The sequence below is a fragment of the Adiantum capillus-veneris genome, chromosome 4 (genome assembly GCF_014529385.1).
Source record: "Adiantum capillus-veneris isolate H3 chromosome 4, ASM1452938v2, whole genome shotgun sequence".
NCBI classification, from domain to species: Eukaryota; Viridiplantae; Streptophyta; class Polypodiopsida; order Polypodiales; family Pteridaceae; genus Adiantum; species Adiantum capillus-veneris.
The window spans coordinates 113,199,394-113,215,562 of record NC_140934.1 but is presented as its reverse complement, the minus strand read 5'-3'; the positions used below and the strand labels follow the sequence as shown (position 1 = coordinate 113,215,562).

General features: G+C 45.9%; 1 protein-coding gene across 2 annotated transcripts in view; it reads left to right on the top strand.

Annotated features, from left to right (window-relative positions):
• The window catches only part of LOC147459822 (tRNA (guanine(26)-N(2))-dimethyltransferase 1-like), a 108,880-nt gene that overhangs the window by 18,999 nt on the left and 73,712 nt on the right, over window positions 1-16,169 (top strand). For both annotated transcript variants that reach the window (XR_015187913.1, XM_086511027.1), the window contains exons 2-6: window positions 13,178-13,393; window positions 13,546-13,633; window positions 13,736-13,857; window positions 13,937-14,076; window positions 14,171-14,243. Coding sequence is in view for 1 of the 2 variants with exons in the window: in XM_086511027.1 (XP_086367153.1) it covers window positions 13,178-13,393; window positions 13,546-13,633; window positions 13,736-13,857; window positions 13,937-14,076; window positions 14,171-14,243 (639 nt within the window). In the remaining variant the exon portion in view is untranslated. The remainder of the gene's footprint in view (window positions 1-13,177; window positions 13,394-13,545; window positions 13,634-13,735; window positions 13,858-13,936; window positions 14,077-14,170; window positions 14,244-16,169) is intronic.

Below are 16,169 nucleotides of genomic sequence, written 5' to 3'. Positions count from 1 at the left end.
TTGGCAGCATGCTGACGTGGCAGACCTGTATGGAATTCCGTGACTCGCATTGGCTGCTTTTTGGCAGTTTTTGGAGCCAGTTGCTTTTGGGATTATTGCTTTAAGAACCAATTGCTTTTGAGTTTAATTGCTTTTGGGGCTTTGCTTTTGGCATCCCTTTGTAAGAATAAATAAGCCCAAGGGGCCTCACTCCTTAGAGCATCGGCACGCAGAGTCTGAGAGCCGAGGACCCACGGGAGTTGTACTTTGATCAAGCATTAATATAAAAGAAATACCGAAAGGGGCGCTAGTCTTTGTGGCCAATCTCTTTGGGCACGGAACTATGCTGGGCCATGTCGACCAAATTAAACTGTGATTTTAAAGTTGGGAAGTATTTAAAGTGATTCTTTCGTGTGCCGTGCCCGATTCCCGGCTTGGGGTGCCCAAGCTTGTGAAAGTGGGACTGCCCCATGGCACAACCAGTTTGGCTTCCGATTCTTCGGCTGATGCCAACACTTTCCACGGCCCGACAATACACTTCGGGTGCTACAGCCCGGTCCACACTCACGGGCCTTGCACTCTGATTTGAGATGGCTTCCACCAGCAAAATCATAATGATCCAGAGGGGTCGACCTACACTGTAGCTTGCCACAGAGCTCATCCCCCAGAAGTGGTGCAGTGATAGAGAGTGGTATTGGGAGCTCATCTGCCGCCCGACACTCTTGGTTCATCCGCGGGCCAGTTGCTTTCGCATCTTCGAGTCTCGCCCTATCCCATCGGCAGAGACTGTTCGTGACATTTGGCTGGACCTGTTTCATACACTGAGGGATCAGCTTGAGAGACATTAGGGCAGCTCCGACCGCATGCGGGAGTGCTGCGAGGCTTTCTTGCGACTTTGGGGCCCAGGGCCTTTCTTCCCCATGGTTCAGGGCGTGCCTAGATGGCATTACCGGCCACGAGTGTGGTTGTTTCCTCCTCCAATCTCGTGATTTAGCCCTCATTGTACATACTTTGTCTTCTCACTAGGAGAGTCTCCCCATGTTTCTGATGTAGTCCTCTGTCACAAGACGAGCACCACGTGCCAATAGAAAAGAACAGAGTGAACAGACTTTTAGCACTTCAATAACAATTGAACTGAAAAGAAGAGACGACACGGGGAGTGGCAAAGTTCCACCCCTGAGAGTATTGGCCCCAAACTTTGGCGACCCTTTCGGTATTTCTTTATATTACTTGAACTCAGTACAATGCTGGTACTCCACCCTCTGCACCTTCGTACTGAAGCATGCCAGAGAAAGAGCCCTTCAAGCGACAATAGATCATTGAGGTTTGAGCACGCTCAAGAAGAAGCTCGCATCAAGGTATTGAAGAGAAAAACAGCACTACGACCAAAGCAAGAGCCAATTCTAATCAACACATTGCAGATTCAAGTTCTATAATTCACTATAGCCCTAGCAGAGGATGAAGTAGAGATGGATGATGAATGGTTAGATGGACTTGACGTGAATGTAGATGACTTTCATGAGCTTATTTGGAATGGGAAGATGCATAGCTTGCACTTCTCCTGCACAGACTTAAGACAAAAACCTTGCTTCGGAGCATAAAGAACCTTGGAGGTATGCATACCCCCTCTGCCATCTGGGATCAACTCCATGGAACCCTCACTGTAAACAGGAATTTCAGATTTGTTGCCAATGAAAATAGTACCACAGTGCCACCGCATGTTGGACAAAAGATCCTTCGAAGGTGTCATGTGTCATGAAACACCACTATCAAGAATCCAATCATGACCGTCACTATCAAGGTGTCATGTGTCATGAAGCACCACTATCAAGAATCCAATCATGACCATCTCGAACGGCAAAAGTCGTCTCAACCTTCGATTGTCCTTGGAGAATCTTGTGAAGGAAGTATCTCCGAATGAACAAAGGTTGATGACTCTACCGCCACCGTAGAAGTCCAAGCGTCACCAACTCGCTTTGGAGACTTCTGCCAATAATGGCCTTTTTTCCCACGATGGTTGCAATGCCAATCTGCTATGGCAGCGTGTTAGTGCTTGAATCCAATCATTTATCATCCTCAATAGTACGCCTCGGTCATCAGTCACATCTAGTTGATGAACGGCCTAAAGCAGATTTGGGATCCGCTTTCATCTATATATGATCAAGTTTCTCCGATGAAGCAGATGCTGATCGTTTGGCTTTTGAAAGTTACTGTTGACAAAACCTCCAAGCTCCTATAATCGAAGATGCTGTCATGGTCGCTTTCCAAATGGCATAATGCTTGCCATTCATTGCCGATCCGAGGGAAAGGTAGGAAGGGTAGGTATTTTGACTGGTTGATCACTTATGCTGGAGTAGAACTGGGGCCAATCTCCCCACTCATTGACAAAGGCTCCATTATGAGCTTCCTCTCGTTGTATTTCTTCATCATGTACCGAGTTAAACTACGGATCATCACCCCTCTCCATTGTGTGAGAGAGCATGGGCACGTGACGAGGCTAGGTGGAGGTGGATGAAGGAGAACCTTCAAATCATCCCACTACAACGGAAATCAGTCCCAAATGAGTGAAAAACAACAAGCCTTTTTTCTCACAGATGTCAGCACCATAAACTCGCACAGATCACCAATCAGACTCTAGAGCGCAAGGTGGCTGCGATAACTATGTCAAAGGTGTAGCGGAAAAGGGTGAATCGGGTGATGATCTCGTTTGCAACCGCGAATTAAGCTCCTCTCGCGACCGGGCAGCCAATGGATCTCGGATCTTTCGCGATAGATCCCCTCGAAAATGACCACCTATTGTGTACCGCCCACCAAACGGACACAGTAACTTGATCTGCAGTAGAACCTAAGTGGACGGTGTCAACATAGATCAAAGAGCTAGCGCTTTAGAGAGAGAAGAAGAAGAAGAAGAAGAAGAAGAAGAAAGATTGTTTTAACGTCGTAGGAAACTATCCCAAGAGACCTTAAAGATCTATCCGACGAGGAGAGTTGAACTCAAGACCTGTTATTCAAGAGGGAGATGGCATAACCAATCTACCACATTTGAGAGAGAAATGAAATGAAAGGTTATATTAACGTCTTCAAAAGGCCAAAGTGACCTATGAGACCAGAAAGTTACAATGTGGTGGATCTGATACAAAGTCAGAGTAACAAGATGACAAACTAAAATACTGTGGAATCCTAAACTGCTAGGTGTGAACTAAGGAGCTAGCTGGGATAGCCAGATCACAAGAGATCCAACATCGGTCGTTGGTGGATCTCATCAATCTCCTCCATGGTCAGTAGTCTGACCGGGTGTCGTGCATGTCGGGCCAAAGTGATCCAAATCCTCTGATGCAACCTCCGTTGATGCTGTGTAGTCCTCCGCAGTCGTGGGCGTCTGGATCTCCCCAGCTCGGTCGCTTGGTCGATCAGTGTGCCTCTGGTGTGAGGCGACGAGCTCTGCTGTGGTAGTAGCTCCTCCCGGTGTCCAGTGGCAGCTCTAAAGAAGTCTGTGATCTGTCTCTGAGACTGGTTAGCCTCTCCACTCATCAAGCTCTCTCTGTGTCTGCGCAACTCGAGCAATAACAAACCCAGGTATCTCTGATCCTCATACCGCATGACTCTGGAGAGTGGTCCAAAGCCCTCTCTGAACAAGCAATGGAAGAGGCCTCGTATCTCGTAGTAGACGGGGCAGTGGCATGTGTAGTGCAACTCTGTCTCAGGCTCGATGCCACACAGGGGGCATGTCCTGGCCTCTGCTGGTACTCCGCTGAATCTCCTTGTCTCGATCTGCAACTGGTGTGATGTAAGGTGCAGCGGAATGAATGTTGTATTTTCTCAAGATTAGTGATCTATATTTGCTCAAGGTTCCTTTTAGTTCTTAGGGAAGGAGAGAGCCTTTTGTCTTTATGGAGAGTGCTATGATCACGAACAAAGTGAGTGGATATTGTGCGTGCAAGTGAATGAGACTGAGAGAAGGAGAGAAAAGAGATAGGACACCCGAGAGGTTGTAAAACCCTCCTCCGAAGGCCCCACTCTCGTCGGCGAGATTGGTCTAACTTTGATTGCACAAAGGTGTACAATGACGATGCATGGACTGATGCAAATGGTGACTATGTCGATGACGACGATGAAGACTTTAGGGCTGAATTCGATGCTCTTCTAACTGCTGTCCACAAAGGGCACAAGCTGAGAATCTGTACCACTTTGGGGGTTGAAAATGACTGGTTTTTACTGCTGATTTATGGCTGAAAATGACTGCTCTTGTCGGGGCTTAGGAGAAGATGAAAAACGCTGAATTTCTTCCCTGATCTGGCTGCGTTTTTCTATCACTGTCGTAGGCTGAAAACGCTGGTCCTGCAGGCATATCCCAGGCTGAAAAACGCTGGAATGAGAGGTTCTCCAATGCTGAACAAAAACGCTAGAAAGGCTGGTTGCTGGCGTTAGTGAATTGACTGAAATGACTGACCTTGGTGGTAAGGGAAAAACGCCAGGAAGAGGAGTATGCTGGCGATGGCTATTGGGGATGGAAACGCCAGGATCTGCAAGAAGCTGGGCGATTCCAAAACGCTGATGGCTGCGGGTGAAGGGGCCTCACCAAGTTGGCTTGGAGAGGGTCTTGTTGAGAGAGGGAGGAAACACCTGTTGCTTGGTAGCATGCTGTGCTCCTTGGCTCATCTACCAAATTGTGTTAACTTGGGTTTGCTTATATATTAACTTACCCAATTTGCCCTACTGAGTACCCAACAAAAGTCACTTAATAAATAAGTGAAAAATGTTAAATATAGGGAAAATAGTCTAAAGTCACTTGAAAAATCCCCAAACTGACTCTGATGGAATCTGATGGAAATGGTTATGCTTATGCTTATGTGGTGTGCAACCAGAGGATATGCATCTACACTAAGTGATTGGGCATGCACGGTCTACGAATAGACTCACAAAAGTGCCAGATCACTTCTAATCTAAACTGACTGGACTGACGGGAACCCTGCTATGGTGTAGCTTGTCCACGGACACATAGGGTTGGATGTGTCATGTGACATCTCCTCTTTTTCAAAGTGAGGTACTGGTATTGAGCTGCATGGCTTCCTCGTAGTCTGTCAACAACTCTAGATAATCCTTGAAGAACTCTTCGTCTACCCACACCGCTTCGTGGGTTCCTCGATCTTTGAACTTCAAAATATATTGTCGTACTTGTTTCTTCGAACCATGGCGAAACCGACGCAACAAGACTTGCTCCGGCTCCATGACTTCAGCTTCATCGATGATCTCCGGTTCTTCTTCTTTTGAAACGTCCTTTGGAGGTGTTCCCTCAAACACTTTCAACCAAGAAACATGGAAAACGTTGTGCATTGACCATGAGTTAGGCAACTTAAATTTCATTGAAACCTCATTAATCTTTTTGATGACTGGAAATGGACCATACATACGAAAAGATAACTTAAGACATTTCTTTCCAACTTGCTTAAGACGCTGTTTCATGATTCGTAGATACACCCAATCTCCTTTCTTGATCGAGACCTCCTGACGATGCTTGTTAGCCTGTCTAGAATAAGATTCCTGAGCCTTGCTTAGCCGAAGCTTCACACTCTCAGAAATCTCATCCAATGACTGACTCTCAGCATTGGCACCAGGCATGTGACTGACCGATCTAGTCAAAAGTGACTGGAACGGACGGCCAAAAGCTGCCTCATACGGAGTTCGACCAATAGCAGAAGAGAAGGAATCATTTAGGATAGCTTGAACCAATGGGAGATAGAGCTCCCATTGAGACTGCTGATCATGAACATAAGATTTTAACACATCAAAAGCCAACTGATTATAAATTTCGGTTTGACCATTTGACTGTGGATGAAAAGCGGAGGAAAAATTCAACTTTGTGCCAAAATTTTCAAAGAGTGCACGCCAAAAGTTGGACGTAAACTTAACATCCCTATCTGAAACAATGGACTTTGGCAAACCACAGAGGGGGTACCAATGCTTTATGAACAATCGTGCAACATCTTGTGCAATAACTGTGGCCTTACAAGGAATCAACATGCAAAATTTGATGAAACGATCAACAATAGTTAAACATTGAGTGTTCCTTGAATGCAGACTTGGTGGTAAGTTAGTCACAAAATCCATAGAGATATCCTGAAAAGGTCCCTTGGGAATAGGCAGCGGAAGCAAGAGGCCTTGCTGCTTACCCCGAGGAGCTTTAACTTTTTGACATATAGTGCAATGTGTGACATAACTAAACACATCTTTTCGCATTTTAGGCCAATAGAAAAATCGTTTAATCTTTTCCACTGTGGTGTTCATACCTCTGTGCCCACCCGTGAGAGAATCATGTGCATCATGCAATATGGTTGGCCTGAGAGAGGGCAACACACATAGACGCTGACGGAAAAATAACAATCCATCACGAATGAGATAGTTGCTGGGCCCTTGGGAAGCAAGAGCTTGCAACCAATACTTACCAAACTCCGAATCTGCATACTGATTCTTCATGCTGTCAAAAAAATGTGATTCTTGACTCAAGAGCCAAAATCTGTCCTTTGCGACTCAACGCATTTGCAACAGGGTTAGCTTTTCCAGGCACATACTCAATCAAACCTCCAAATTGCTCAAAAAATTGTGACCACCGCGCTTGGCGATCACTCCAATGTGCACTAGGCATAGACTGGAGCCACTTAAGGGCTTGATGATGTGTGCGCACTGTAAACTCTCTTCCATACAAAAAATGCTTCCAATGCTTAAGAGAGTGAATAATAGACAAAAGTTCTTTATCATAAACTGAATAATTCTTTTCCGCACTATTGAGCTTCCGGCTAAGGAAAGCTACTAGGTGACTGCTGCTGGAGCACAGCGCCTATGGCGACATTGCTCGCATCCGTCCATACCTCAAAGGGATCATCCCAAGAGGCAAGGATAAGACACGGTGCTTCTATCACCGCAACCTTGAGAACTGCGAAAGCCTCAATGGCTGCTTCGGGCAAGTCTACGCGCTGACGGCGAGTCTTTACCCCTTTCAAAACATCAGTCATAGGTGCAGCAATGTGTGCAAAATTCTCTATGTGCGAACTATATGCTTGACATAAACCCAGAAAAGAATGCACATCATATGCAGTTTTGGGCAAATCCCAATTACGAATCTGTTCCACCTTCGCGGGGTCTAGCTTGAGTCCTTCTGCAGAAATGATATAACCCAGATAAGTGACTTCAGTAAGAAAAAATTCAGACTTCTTAGCTGCAATGTACAACTGACACCTATCCAAACGAGTTAGTACCCTTTCAACATCTAATTCATGTTGCTCCCACGATGCAGAAAAAATGAGAATATCATCTAAGAAGATGAACACACATACGCCTACCATATCGCCGAAACGACCTACCATGAGACGATTGAACGTACCCACGGCTCCTGTCAATCCAAAAGGCATAACAATATACTCCCATTGCCCTCGCTCGGTGCGAAAGGCGGTCTTGAAAATGTCGCCTTTGAATACCCGTACTTGATGGTATCCACCTTTGAGATCAACTTTGCTGAAAACTTTTGCCCCATTGAGCCTATCAAGGATATACTCAATGCGAGGCATCGGAAACTTGTTCTTGACGGTCATCTTGTTTAATGCCTGGAGCCTGGATGCTCTGGGAAATTGGAGCAGCATAAATGAATGCCGCTTATGCTCCTCGTCGTAATTCACGCTTTACCTGTACATGCGAGATGAGAGGCAAAGAATGGAAGCCCTCCTCAGCACGAATGATGAGGGGGCCCAACTAAAAGAGAGGGGCGTGAAATCGTCGGCCGCCTCTAGGTGCGCGGCTAGCTGTGCCTCTTGCCATGCCTGGTACCAATTAATGGCATCACCGGCAAGGTACATAGCTGCCGTCAAAACTTTGCTATTGCTTGTTTTTTAGTTGTTGCAAAATAAGCATTTAATTAGATGCAACCAAGAATGAGTAACAGTAGCATCCATCTTACCGTCATACTTACTGAAAGTCAACTTCTCTATGATTGGATGGTTGGAATCCGCATCGTGGCTGCGCCACTTGACGAACTCCCACGATCTTTGGGTGGTTCGGTCTTCGAGGCTAGGACTTGGGCAAGCAATTCTTGAGTGCGTAGCTCTCGTCGAGCTTCACGCTCGGCCTCCAAGGCTGCGGCCCGTGCTGCCGCTTCCTCCTTTCTTAGTTCTTTTCTTTCTTTTCTTGCGTCGCGCTCGCGTTCTAAAACAAGGGGCTTGTCTTCCTGTTGTGCGGCATGTCTTGCATTTCTGTCGTCGCGCTCGCAGTCCTTGGCTTTTTGGTCTGCGGCCATTCTTGCAATTCTGTTGTCGCGCTCACGGGCTCTTTCGTCGCGCTCACGGTCGTGAGCAAGGCGTCTATCCATCATGGCTATCATCTGCTTGACCATTGCCTCCATAGGGTTTGGTGCACTTGGTGGCGTAGATGGCGAAGGGGGAGGGTTGAAGAAATCATCTCCGGGTGGGGACGAGTCTTCGTCGCCTCTCTCATGCTCATCACCTGTATGCGAAGTATCCATTCCGCTTCGGGTGACGACCATGCACTATGAGCTTGGGGTCTTAAGCTCGCGAGGAACTTGGGTTCTTGAGGGTCTTGAGGTTCTTGAGGTCCTTGATTCATGAGAATCTTGGGTTCTTGAGGTGTTCTTTCGCTTGCAAATCGCGTTGGAGAAGGATCTTCTCTTCACCCGAGGTCTACTCCTTTCTGCAAGCGCACCCCTTGGCGGCCTTGCGCTCACACCAAGGGTGCTTTTTCCCACCTCATGTCGATTGGCCGGCCGCTAAGTGCACGGTCCGCTCTCAATGAGTGAAAAGAGACACAAGGGGAGGCTGGACAAGCCCTTCTTTCTTGGGATTCCTGTCACTCTTCAACAAAACACGATTAGGAATCGACACGCCCAAGCGAACTTGGGTTCGTGCGACTGCAACAAGCAAAAAAATAAAATTCTTGTGGTTCTTCCCTTGAGTAGTACAGAACACTTCCAAAGCTCTGATACCAATGTAAGGTGCAGCGGAATGAATGTTGTATTTTCTCAAGATTAGTGATCTATATTTGCTCAAGGTTCCTTTTAGTTCTTAGGGAAGGAGAGAGCCTTCCGTCTTTATGGAGAGTGCTATGATCACGAACAAAGTGAGTGGATATTGTGCGTGCAAGTGAATGAGACTGAGAGAAGGAGAGAAAAGAGATACGACACCCGAGAGGTTGTAAAACCCTCCTCCAAAGGCCCCACTCTCGTCGGCGAGATTGGTCTAACTTTGATTGCACAAAGGTGTACAATGACGATGCATGGACTGATGCAAATGGTGACTATGTCGATGACGACGATGAAGACTTTAGGGCTGAATTCGATGCTCTTCTAACTGCTGTCCACAAAGGGCAAAGGCTGAGAATCTGTACCACTTTGGGGGTTGAAAATGACTGGTTTTTACTGCTGATTTATGGCTGAAAATGACTGCTCTTGTCGGGGCTTAGGAGAAGATGAAAAACGCTGAATTTCTTCCCTGATGTGGCTGCGTTTTTCTGTCACTGTCGTAGGCTGAAAATGCTGGTCCTGCAGGCATATCCCAGGCTGAAAAACGCTGGAATGAGAGGTTCTCCAATGCTGAACAAAAACGCTAGAAAGGTTGGTTGCTGGCGTTAGTGAATTGACTGAAATGACTGACCTTGGTGGTAAGGGAAAAACGCCAGGAACAGGGGTATGCTGGCGATGGCTATTGGAGATGGAAACGCCAGGATCTGCAAGAAGCTGGGCGATTCCAAAACGCTGATGGCTGCGGGTGAAGGGGCCTCAACAAGTTGGAGAGGGTCTTGTTGAGAGAGGGAGGAAACACCTGTTGCTTGGTAGCCTGCTGTGCTCCTTGGCTCATCTACCAAATTGTGTTAAACTTGGGTTTGCTTATATATTAACTTACCCAATTTGCCCTACTCAGTACCCAACAAAAGTCACTTAATAAATAAGTGAAAAATGTTGAATATAGTGAAAATAGGCTAAAGTCACTTGAAAAATCCCCAAACTGACTCTGATGGAATTTGATGGAAATGGTTATGCTTATGCTTATGCGGTGTGCAGCCAGAGGATATGCATCTACACTAAGTGATTGGGCATGCACGGTCTACGAATAGACTCACAAAAGTGCCATATCACTTCTAATCTAAACTGACTGGACTGACAGGAACCTTGCTATGGTGTAGCTTGTCCACGGACACATAGGGTTGGATGTGTCACGTGACATGTGAAGATGTGCGTATCTGGCCAATAGCACATCGTATCCCATGAGACAAGTGGATGTCCATGTATTTGGGCCTCGTCACAAAACCATCCTCCGTAAGCTCGAGAAGATGCTCTCTGTAGAAAGCCATCTTCGTGCCCTGCTCGTGTGCTGGCTGTATCCATGTCCTCCTGGTGTCTAACTGAGTCAGGTCTTGGCGGATGAGCCTGGTGATCTCACAGTGTGTAAGAGTCAGAGAGGGTGCATCCAGTGAGTACTGGAAGGGAGGTAATATGTCTATGCTGAACCCATGTGCCTGAAATGATGATGTCATCTCGATTCTCCCCATACCAGCATGCTGTATCTCCTTGCATGGCTAATTGTCGAGAGGACTCAAGTGCAAGGCGGGCATATCTGTCTCTGGGAAGTTCCCACATGCGGTGTATGAAGGAGACAGATCTGGTGAGCGCCTCAACCACTAGTGGGAGAGCAGCTAGCTTTGCGCGGACAATAGCATGTGGTACTAAAGCCTTAGCTCTAATGAGCCGCGAGATCATAGAGACCAGAGGCTTCTCCATGTCCCCCCATCCATTAGTGCGGCTTGTCCTCCCGTGATGATCCAATGAAGGTCCCCAAATCTCAGCTCCATAAAGCAATGCAGAGGCCACCAAAGTTCAAAGAGCCAGAGCTTCGTCCGAGGCTCCTGAAACTGAACCTGTGAACACATCCTTTCCAATCTACCCAATGCTGCATGGGCTCTGGTCAATGTAGTCTCTTCTGCCCTCCTCAATGAAAATGCTGGCCCACTAAAAACCACTCCAAGGTAAGTGTAAGCATCTGTATGCTCCACTGTCTCCTGGCCGTATGTGAATGCGGGCGCTGACCTCCTGATCCACTGTGGGGTGGTATTAAATACCATGACCTTGGTTTTACCAAGGTTGATGGACAAACCACTTTCCTGCGCAAACCTATGCAAAGCATCCAAGAGACATTGTATCCCCTCCGGAGACTCGGAGATCAACACAATATCATCAGCATATAACCATAGTGGAATCCATGTCCCTGCCAGTTCTGCACCTCTATCACCATCTCTTTCAATGTAGTCAGAAACCTCATCCACATACATACCAAATAGAGTAGGAGAGAGCGGGCAACCCTGCTTCACTCCAATAGTTGAGTGAACCAGTGTGGATAGACCCTCTGAGGTGCGTACATGCCCCACTACTGACCTGTATAGTGCCATGACCCCCCAAATGAGCCCTGTGGGTACTCCCATCTTTTGTAATTTGCGCATCAATCTAGCTCTGGGTACTGTGTCAAATGCTTTGCGGAAATCCACAAAGCTACAATAGATCCGTCTCCCATTTGATCAGCCCTCCTCAATGATGGCTCTGAGTGTCAAGATATGGTCAAGAGTAGAAAAACCCCTCCTGAACCTTGCCTGCCCGGCTGCACGTATCCCCTCCTTCTCTGCCCTTCTACTCAGCTGGTGCTCAAGAATAGATGCGTACAACCGTGCCAATGTGTGTCCATAGTAGACAGGCTCCAAGTATCAAGCAAGCCCTCACACATGGCACGGTTAAACATAACTGCTAGAAGCTTTGCTAGTAGATCTGTGGCATGCGTGAAATGCTCAGCCACTAAGCCATCGTGATCATATGCTCTCCCGGTCCTCATCTTATCAATGGCCGTCCTCACCATTTCAGCGGTGAAAAAAGCACGTGTGTGGGCATGGATCGGGGGGGGGGGGGGGGGGGGGTCGGGAAGGGGGGGACTGTTCAGGAACTGTGTATAGAGATGATGCGTACTGGCCCCAGGCCTCTATAGAAGTAATGGTGAGGGGGGGAGAGTGCTCATGAAAGAGCCGCCATACCTCACGTGAGTCCTGACGAGAGAGAGAGAGAGAGAGAGAGAGAGAGAGAGAGAGAGAGAGAGAGAGAGAGAGAGAGAGAGAGAGAGAGGGATTGCTGGCAAAGAGCAGTAGAGGGAGAAAATGCTCGTGAGCAAAAATGCCAGAGAGAAAATGTTGGTGAGCTAAAATGCTAGAGAGAGGAAATGCTAGATGCACAAAACGCTGGACAGAGTGCTCTGGACCCAAATGCTGGCAAGCTCTGCAATCTCTCATATATCCAAACAATACAAGGGAGGGGATGCTGCGTGCATATATAGGGAAACTTCCAGTTTGCCCTACCTCTACATGCATCCCATGACTTGGAATAAATGAGCCTAAAAGCTAAATAAAATGTGTAAAGTTACTTTATGTGGCATACTGCTCACATTTTATAAGCAAACTTGCAAAAAATTGAGACTCTAACCCCATGAAACCCTAGGAACAAGGGTCCCCCCTCATGCCAACCTAGCAAGTGGGCAACACCGTGGAATACACCGCTGAGAAAGTACGTCTACCTCAGGTACGGCCGGGCACAACCACAAAACAGGCCTCACTCCTTGATCTGCCCTTGGGAGATACTGGAGCCACCATCAGACACGAATCTCAAACTCTGACAGGAATCTGTCCATAGTAATGCCATGCAACTCTTTTAAGTGTGCATACGAACATCTAGAGTCTCCCCCCAGTGCTAGCTGTCTAGAGAGTTGGAATTTTTCAAATAGTAGAGTAGTTCTCTATAGAGGTTTGTAATAAAGTCAAGGTTAGGACATTGCTTGCTAAGAACAAATACAACTGCCTTCTTTTTTTCTCTTTCGTTTCAGACGCTAAGGGGTGAAACGTTTTGATTTTTTCATGCGTTAGGGCGAGTGAAGCACGTTTTCATGGTATGGTTGAGTGGGACTATTAGATCTTAAGGCTATGATGGCTATGGGTGTCATGTTTTTTTCTGAACTTAATGTACTAAAGATTAAAAGTGATGCCCATCAAGTCTTGTTTGGAAAAAGGAGCATTATGACCACAGATGGAATCAGCCAATCATTATTAAACAGTGGGGTTGCTTGCTCCATTTGGTATTAAAAAATGTAAGAGCCTTTGTTTTGCCGTCCAGGTTGTCAACAGGGACTTGTCAATTGCAGTGTTGCGTTCCTTTATAGCCAAACGTCAAGAGGAGCTTCTGCATAAACAGGAAACTAAGAGGTCAAATATTGAAAATTTTGGACCTATCTCGCCAAAAACTTCAGTGAGTGAGGTCACAGAAAAATCAGGGGAATCTTGTGTCTCAGATATTCCTAAAATTGCTGTTAAGCCTTTCCGTGTTCTTGAGGTAAGGGAAAAATCTTGCAAGAAGTTTAAGAGCTAGATGAAAAACACCACAGCAGAATACTAATACGAAAGGCATGAAAAGCAATCCTTTTAATGTTCAGATACTGATGGATACTATCTTTGTCTGGTGTTCTGTTTCTTATTTGTGGCAAGGCAGCAGCAGCATCAGGTTTACGTGCTATACGATATGCTTTAGAAGTTGAAGGAGTCGATTCAGTTGTGGCATTGGATAATGACAGAGGTTTGTCAAGGAAGTACAGCGTGATTATTTTGTTGATTCCTAGTTTGATCCTAAAACTTCGTTAATGTGAAATGCAGTCATCTTGCTAACCATGATTTGCAGTGGCTGTCAAGGCATGTGAGCAAAATATTAAGCTAAATGGGGATGAGGCACTTTCAAAAGTCCATGCAGAACTTGGAGATGCTCGACTGTATATGATCAGCCATGAAAACCAGTTTGACGTGGTCTGTCTCCAAACTTTTCTCAATGACACAACGGCTGGTGATTGATCTTGTACATCAAAAGTTTTGCTGTTTGAAACAGGTAGATGTTGATCCATATGGTTCGCCAGCCATATTTTTAGATTCAGCAGTGCAATGTGTCACTGATGGAGGGCTTCTGATGTGTACAGCAACTGATTCGGCAGTTCTCTGTGGTTGTTATGGAGAAGTTTGCCATTCAAAGTAAGCTCTTACTTCTATTGAAAGCATGAAAAATCATGGAAAGATCAATTTTTTCTAGCTTCTGAAAATACATAACGTATGTAACAATTGCTAGGTATGGTTCATATTCCCTCCATGGAGAACACTCCCATGAAATGGCTATAAGGATACTTCTATCCTCAGTTGAGGTATGATGCTCAAGAAAAGCTTTTTTCTGGGGGCTGTGTTCTACTCAAAAAGGTCTTTTTGTTATCATCATCATACACTTTCTGTGTGTTTGTGTGTATGTTTGCACAGGAGATTTGGTTTTGAAGAACAGAATGAAAGTAGCTCCAGAATAGCATGTGAACTGCTTAAGATCATCTATTTGAAGAATTAGCACGACATTTGTTTATAGGTCATGTTCTATCATTAGAATAGGACTTTTACATCTTAGGATTCCGTACGAGGAATCCATTCTGTGGGTAAAGGCCAGGTGAAGAGCTATTAAATCCTGAAATTCAGTACCTTGGAATGCATTCGGTGTATTCTTCAATCATTAGGCACCTTTCACACAGCTTCGAAAGGGAAGTTTACTTCGTACTTTTTTCTTCTTTCACATGACACAATGGCATGGACTTTCGTGCATGGAGTTGCGTCTTATAGGCCATATTTTCCTTAAAAAACGTCAGGATGCTTTTTTCTTTCTTTTTTCTGATCTAATCCCTATTGCAACCATGTCTATCGAGATCATTCAGACCAAAATGCTGCAGTCAGTCATTTCGTCTATCAGTTCCTGCAGTTAAACAAGTCAAGAACAAATCAGTATCATATTATCGGGAATTCCAGTTCATAAAGTCATACAGCAGAATACGGTCAGCTCTCAATATCCTTGAAGCTCAAAGAGACATCAGTGACTCTAGTATCAAAAATCGAGGCATCTGTTGACAAAGGAGCGGAGTAACTTCCCTCTTGTGCATACCCACTGCACTAGATATCCGGCCAAGCTGAATTCGGGGTTCCATTTGGAATAGACTATGTTAAACCAAAAGCTTCAAGGTAAAGTTTCACAATCTGAGGAGTATCTGCTAGGTCCTCCTCCTCCATCCACTTCGCATCCAATGCAGGACAGTTCTTGAATTTAACCAAGAACCGCCTTATCACTTTACCCTTAGTCTTTCTCTCTTTATGTGCCAATATCTGTTCTGGAACAAGGATCTTCTCGTTTTCTTCCACTTCGGGTTGCTCATTAGGCTCCCCATCATCGGGCACATTGCCTTTAAAAGGCTTCAATAGACTCACATGAAAAGCATTGTGAATCCTCCAAGTTTCGGGCAGCTTCAGTTGGAAGGAGACATCATTTATCTTTTCGGAGACCTGGAAAGGTCCGTAGTATCGTATACTAAGCTTTGGAAAAAGCCTCTCCTTTCCCTTTTTCTTTCTCAGGCGTGCCTTCTCAAAACATAAGAGCACCCAATCGTTCTCCTTCAATTTCAAATCGCGACGATGGCGATCTGTTGCCTTTTTCTGTCTTTCCTGAGATTTCTGCAAAGCCTCGCGGACCTTGGCAAAAGTGTGTCCAAGTCGCGCGTGTACTCATCGGCTTCAAAAATCTTATCTTTCGTGCTTAGGAAAGGTGGAACCTTCGTAGCACCTTCAATAATCTCAAATGGCGCCTTCCTCGTCAAAGAGGGAATCGTGTAGTTGTAGGCAAATTCCACCAAAGGTAAATACTTTTTCCATTGAGTCTTCTAATCCAAGATGTAAGACTTCAATAAATCTAGTACCACTGAATTGGCAATCTCAGATTGCTCGTCAGTCTGTGGGTGGAAAGATGATGAGAATTGCAACCGCGTGTCAATGTTCTCCCAAATAGCCTTCCAAAACAAACTCGTGAATCTGGGGTCCCTGTCGGAGACAATCGTCTCGCGCATGCCATGTAATCTGAAGATCTGGGCCACAAATAGTCTCGCTAAGTGATCCGGCTTGACTGTTTTCTTCACTGGAATAAAATGAGCCTGCTTGCTAAATCTGTCAATAACAGTCCATATACCATCGTGGCCACTCTGTGTTCTCGGGAGATCAAAAATGAAATCCATTGCAATACTTTCCCAGGGTCGGGTGGGTATGAGCAA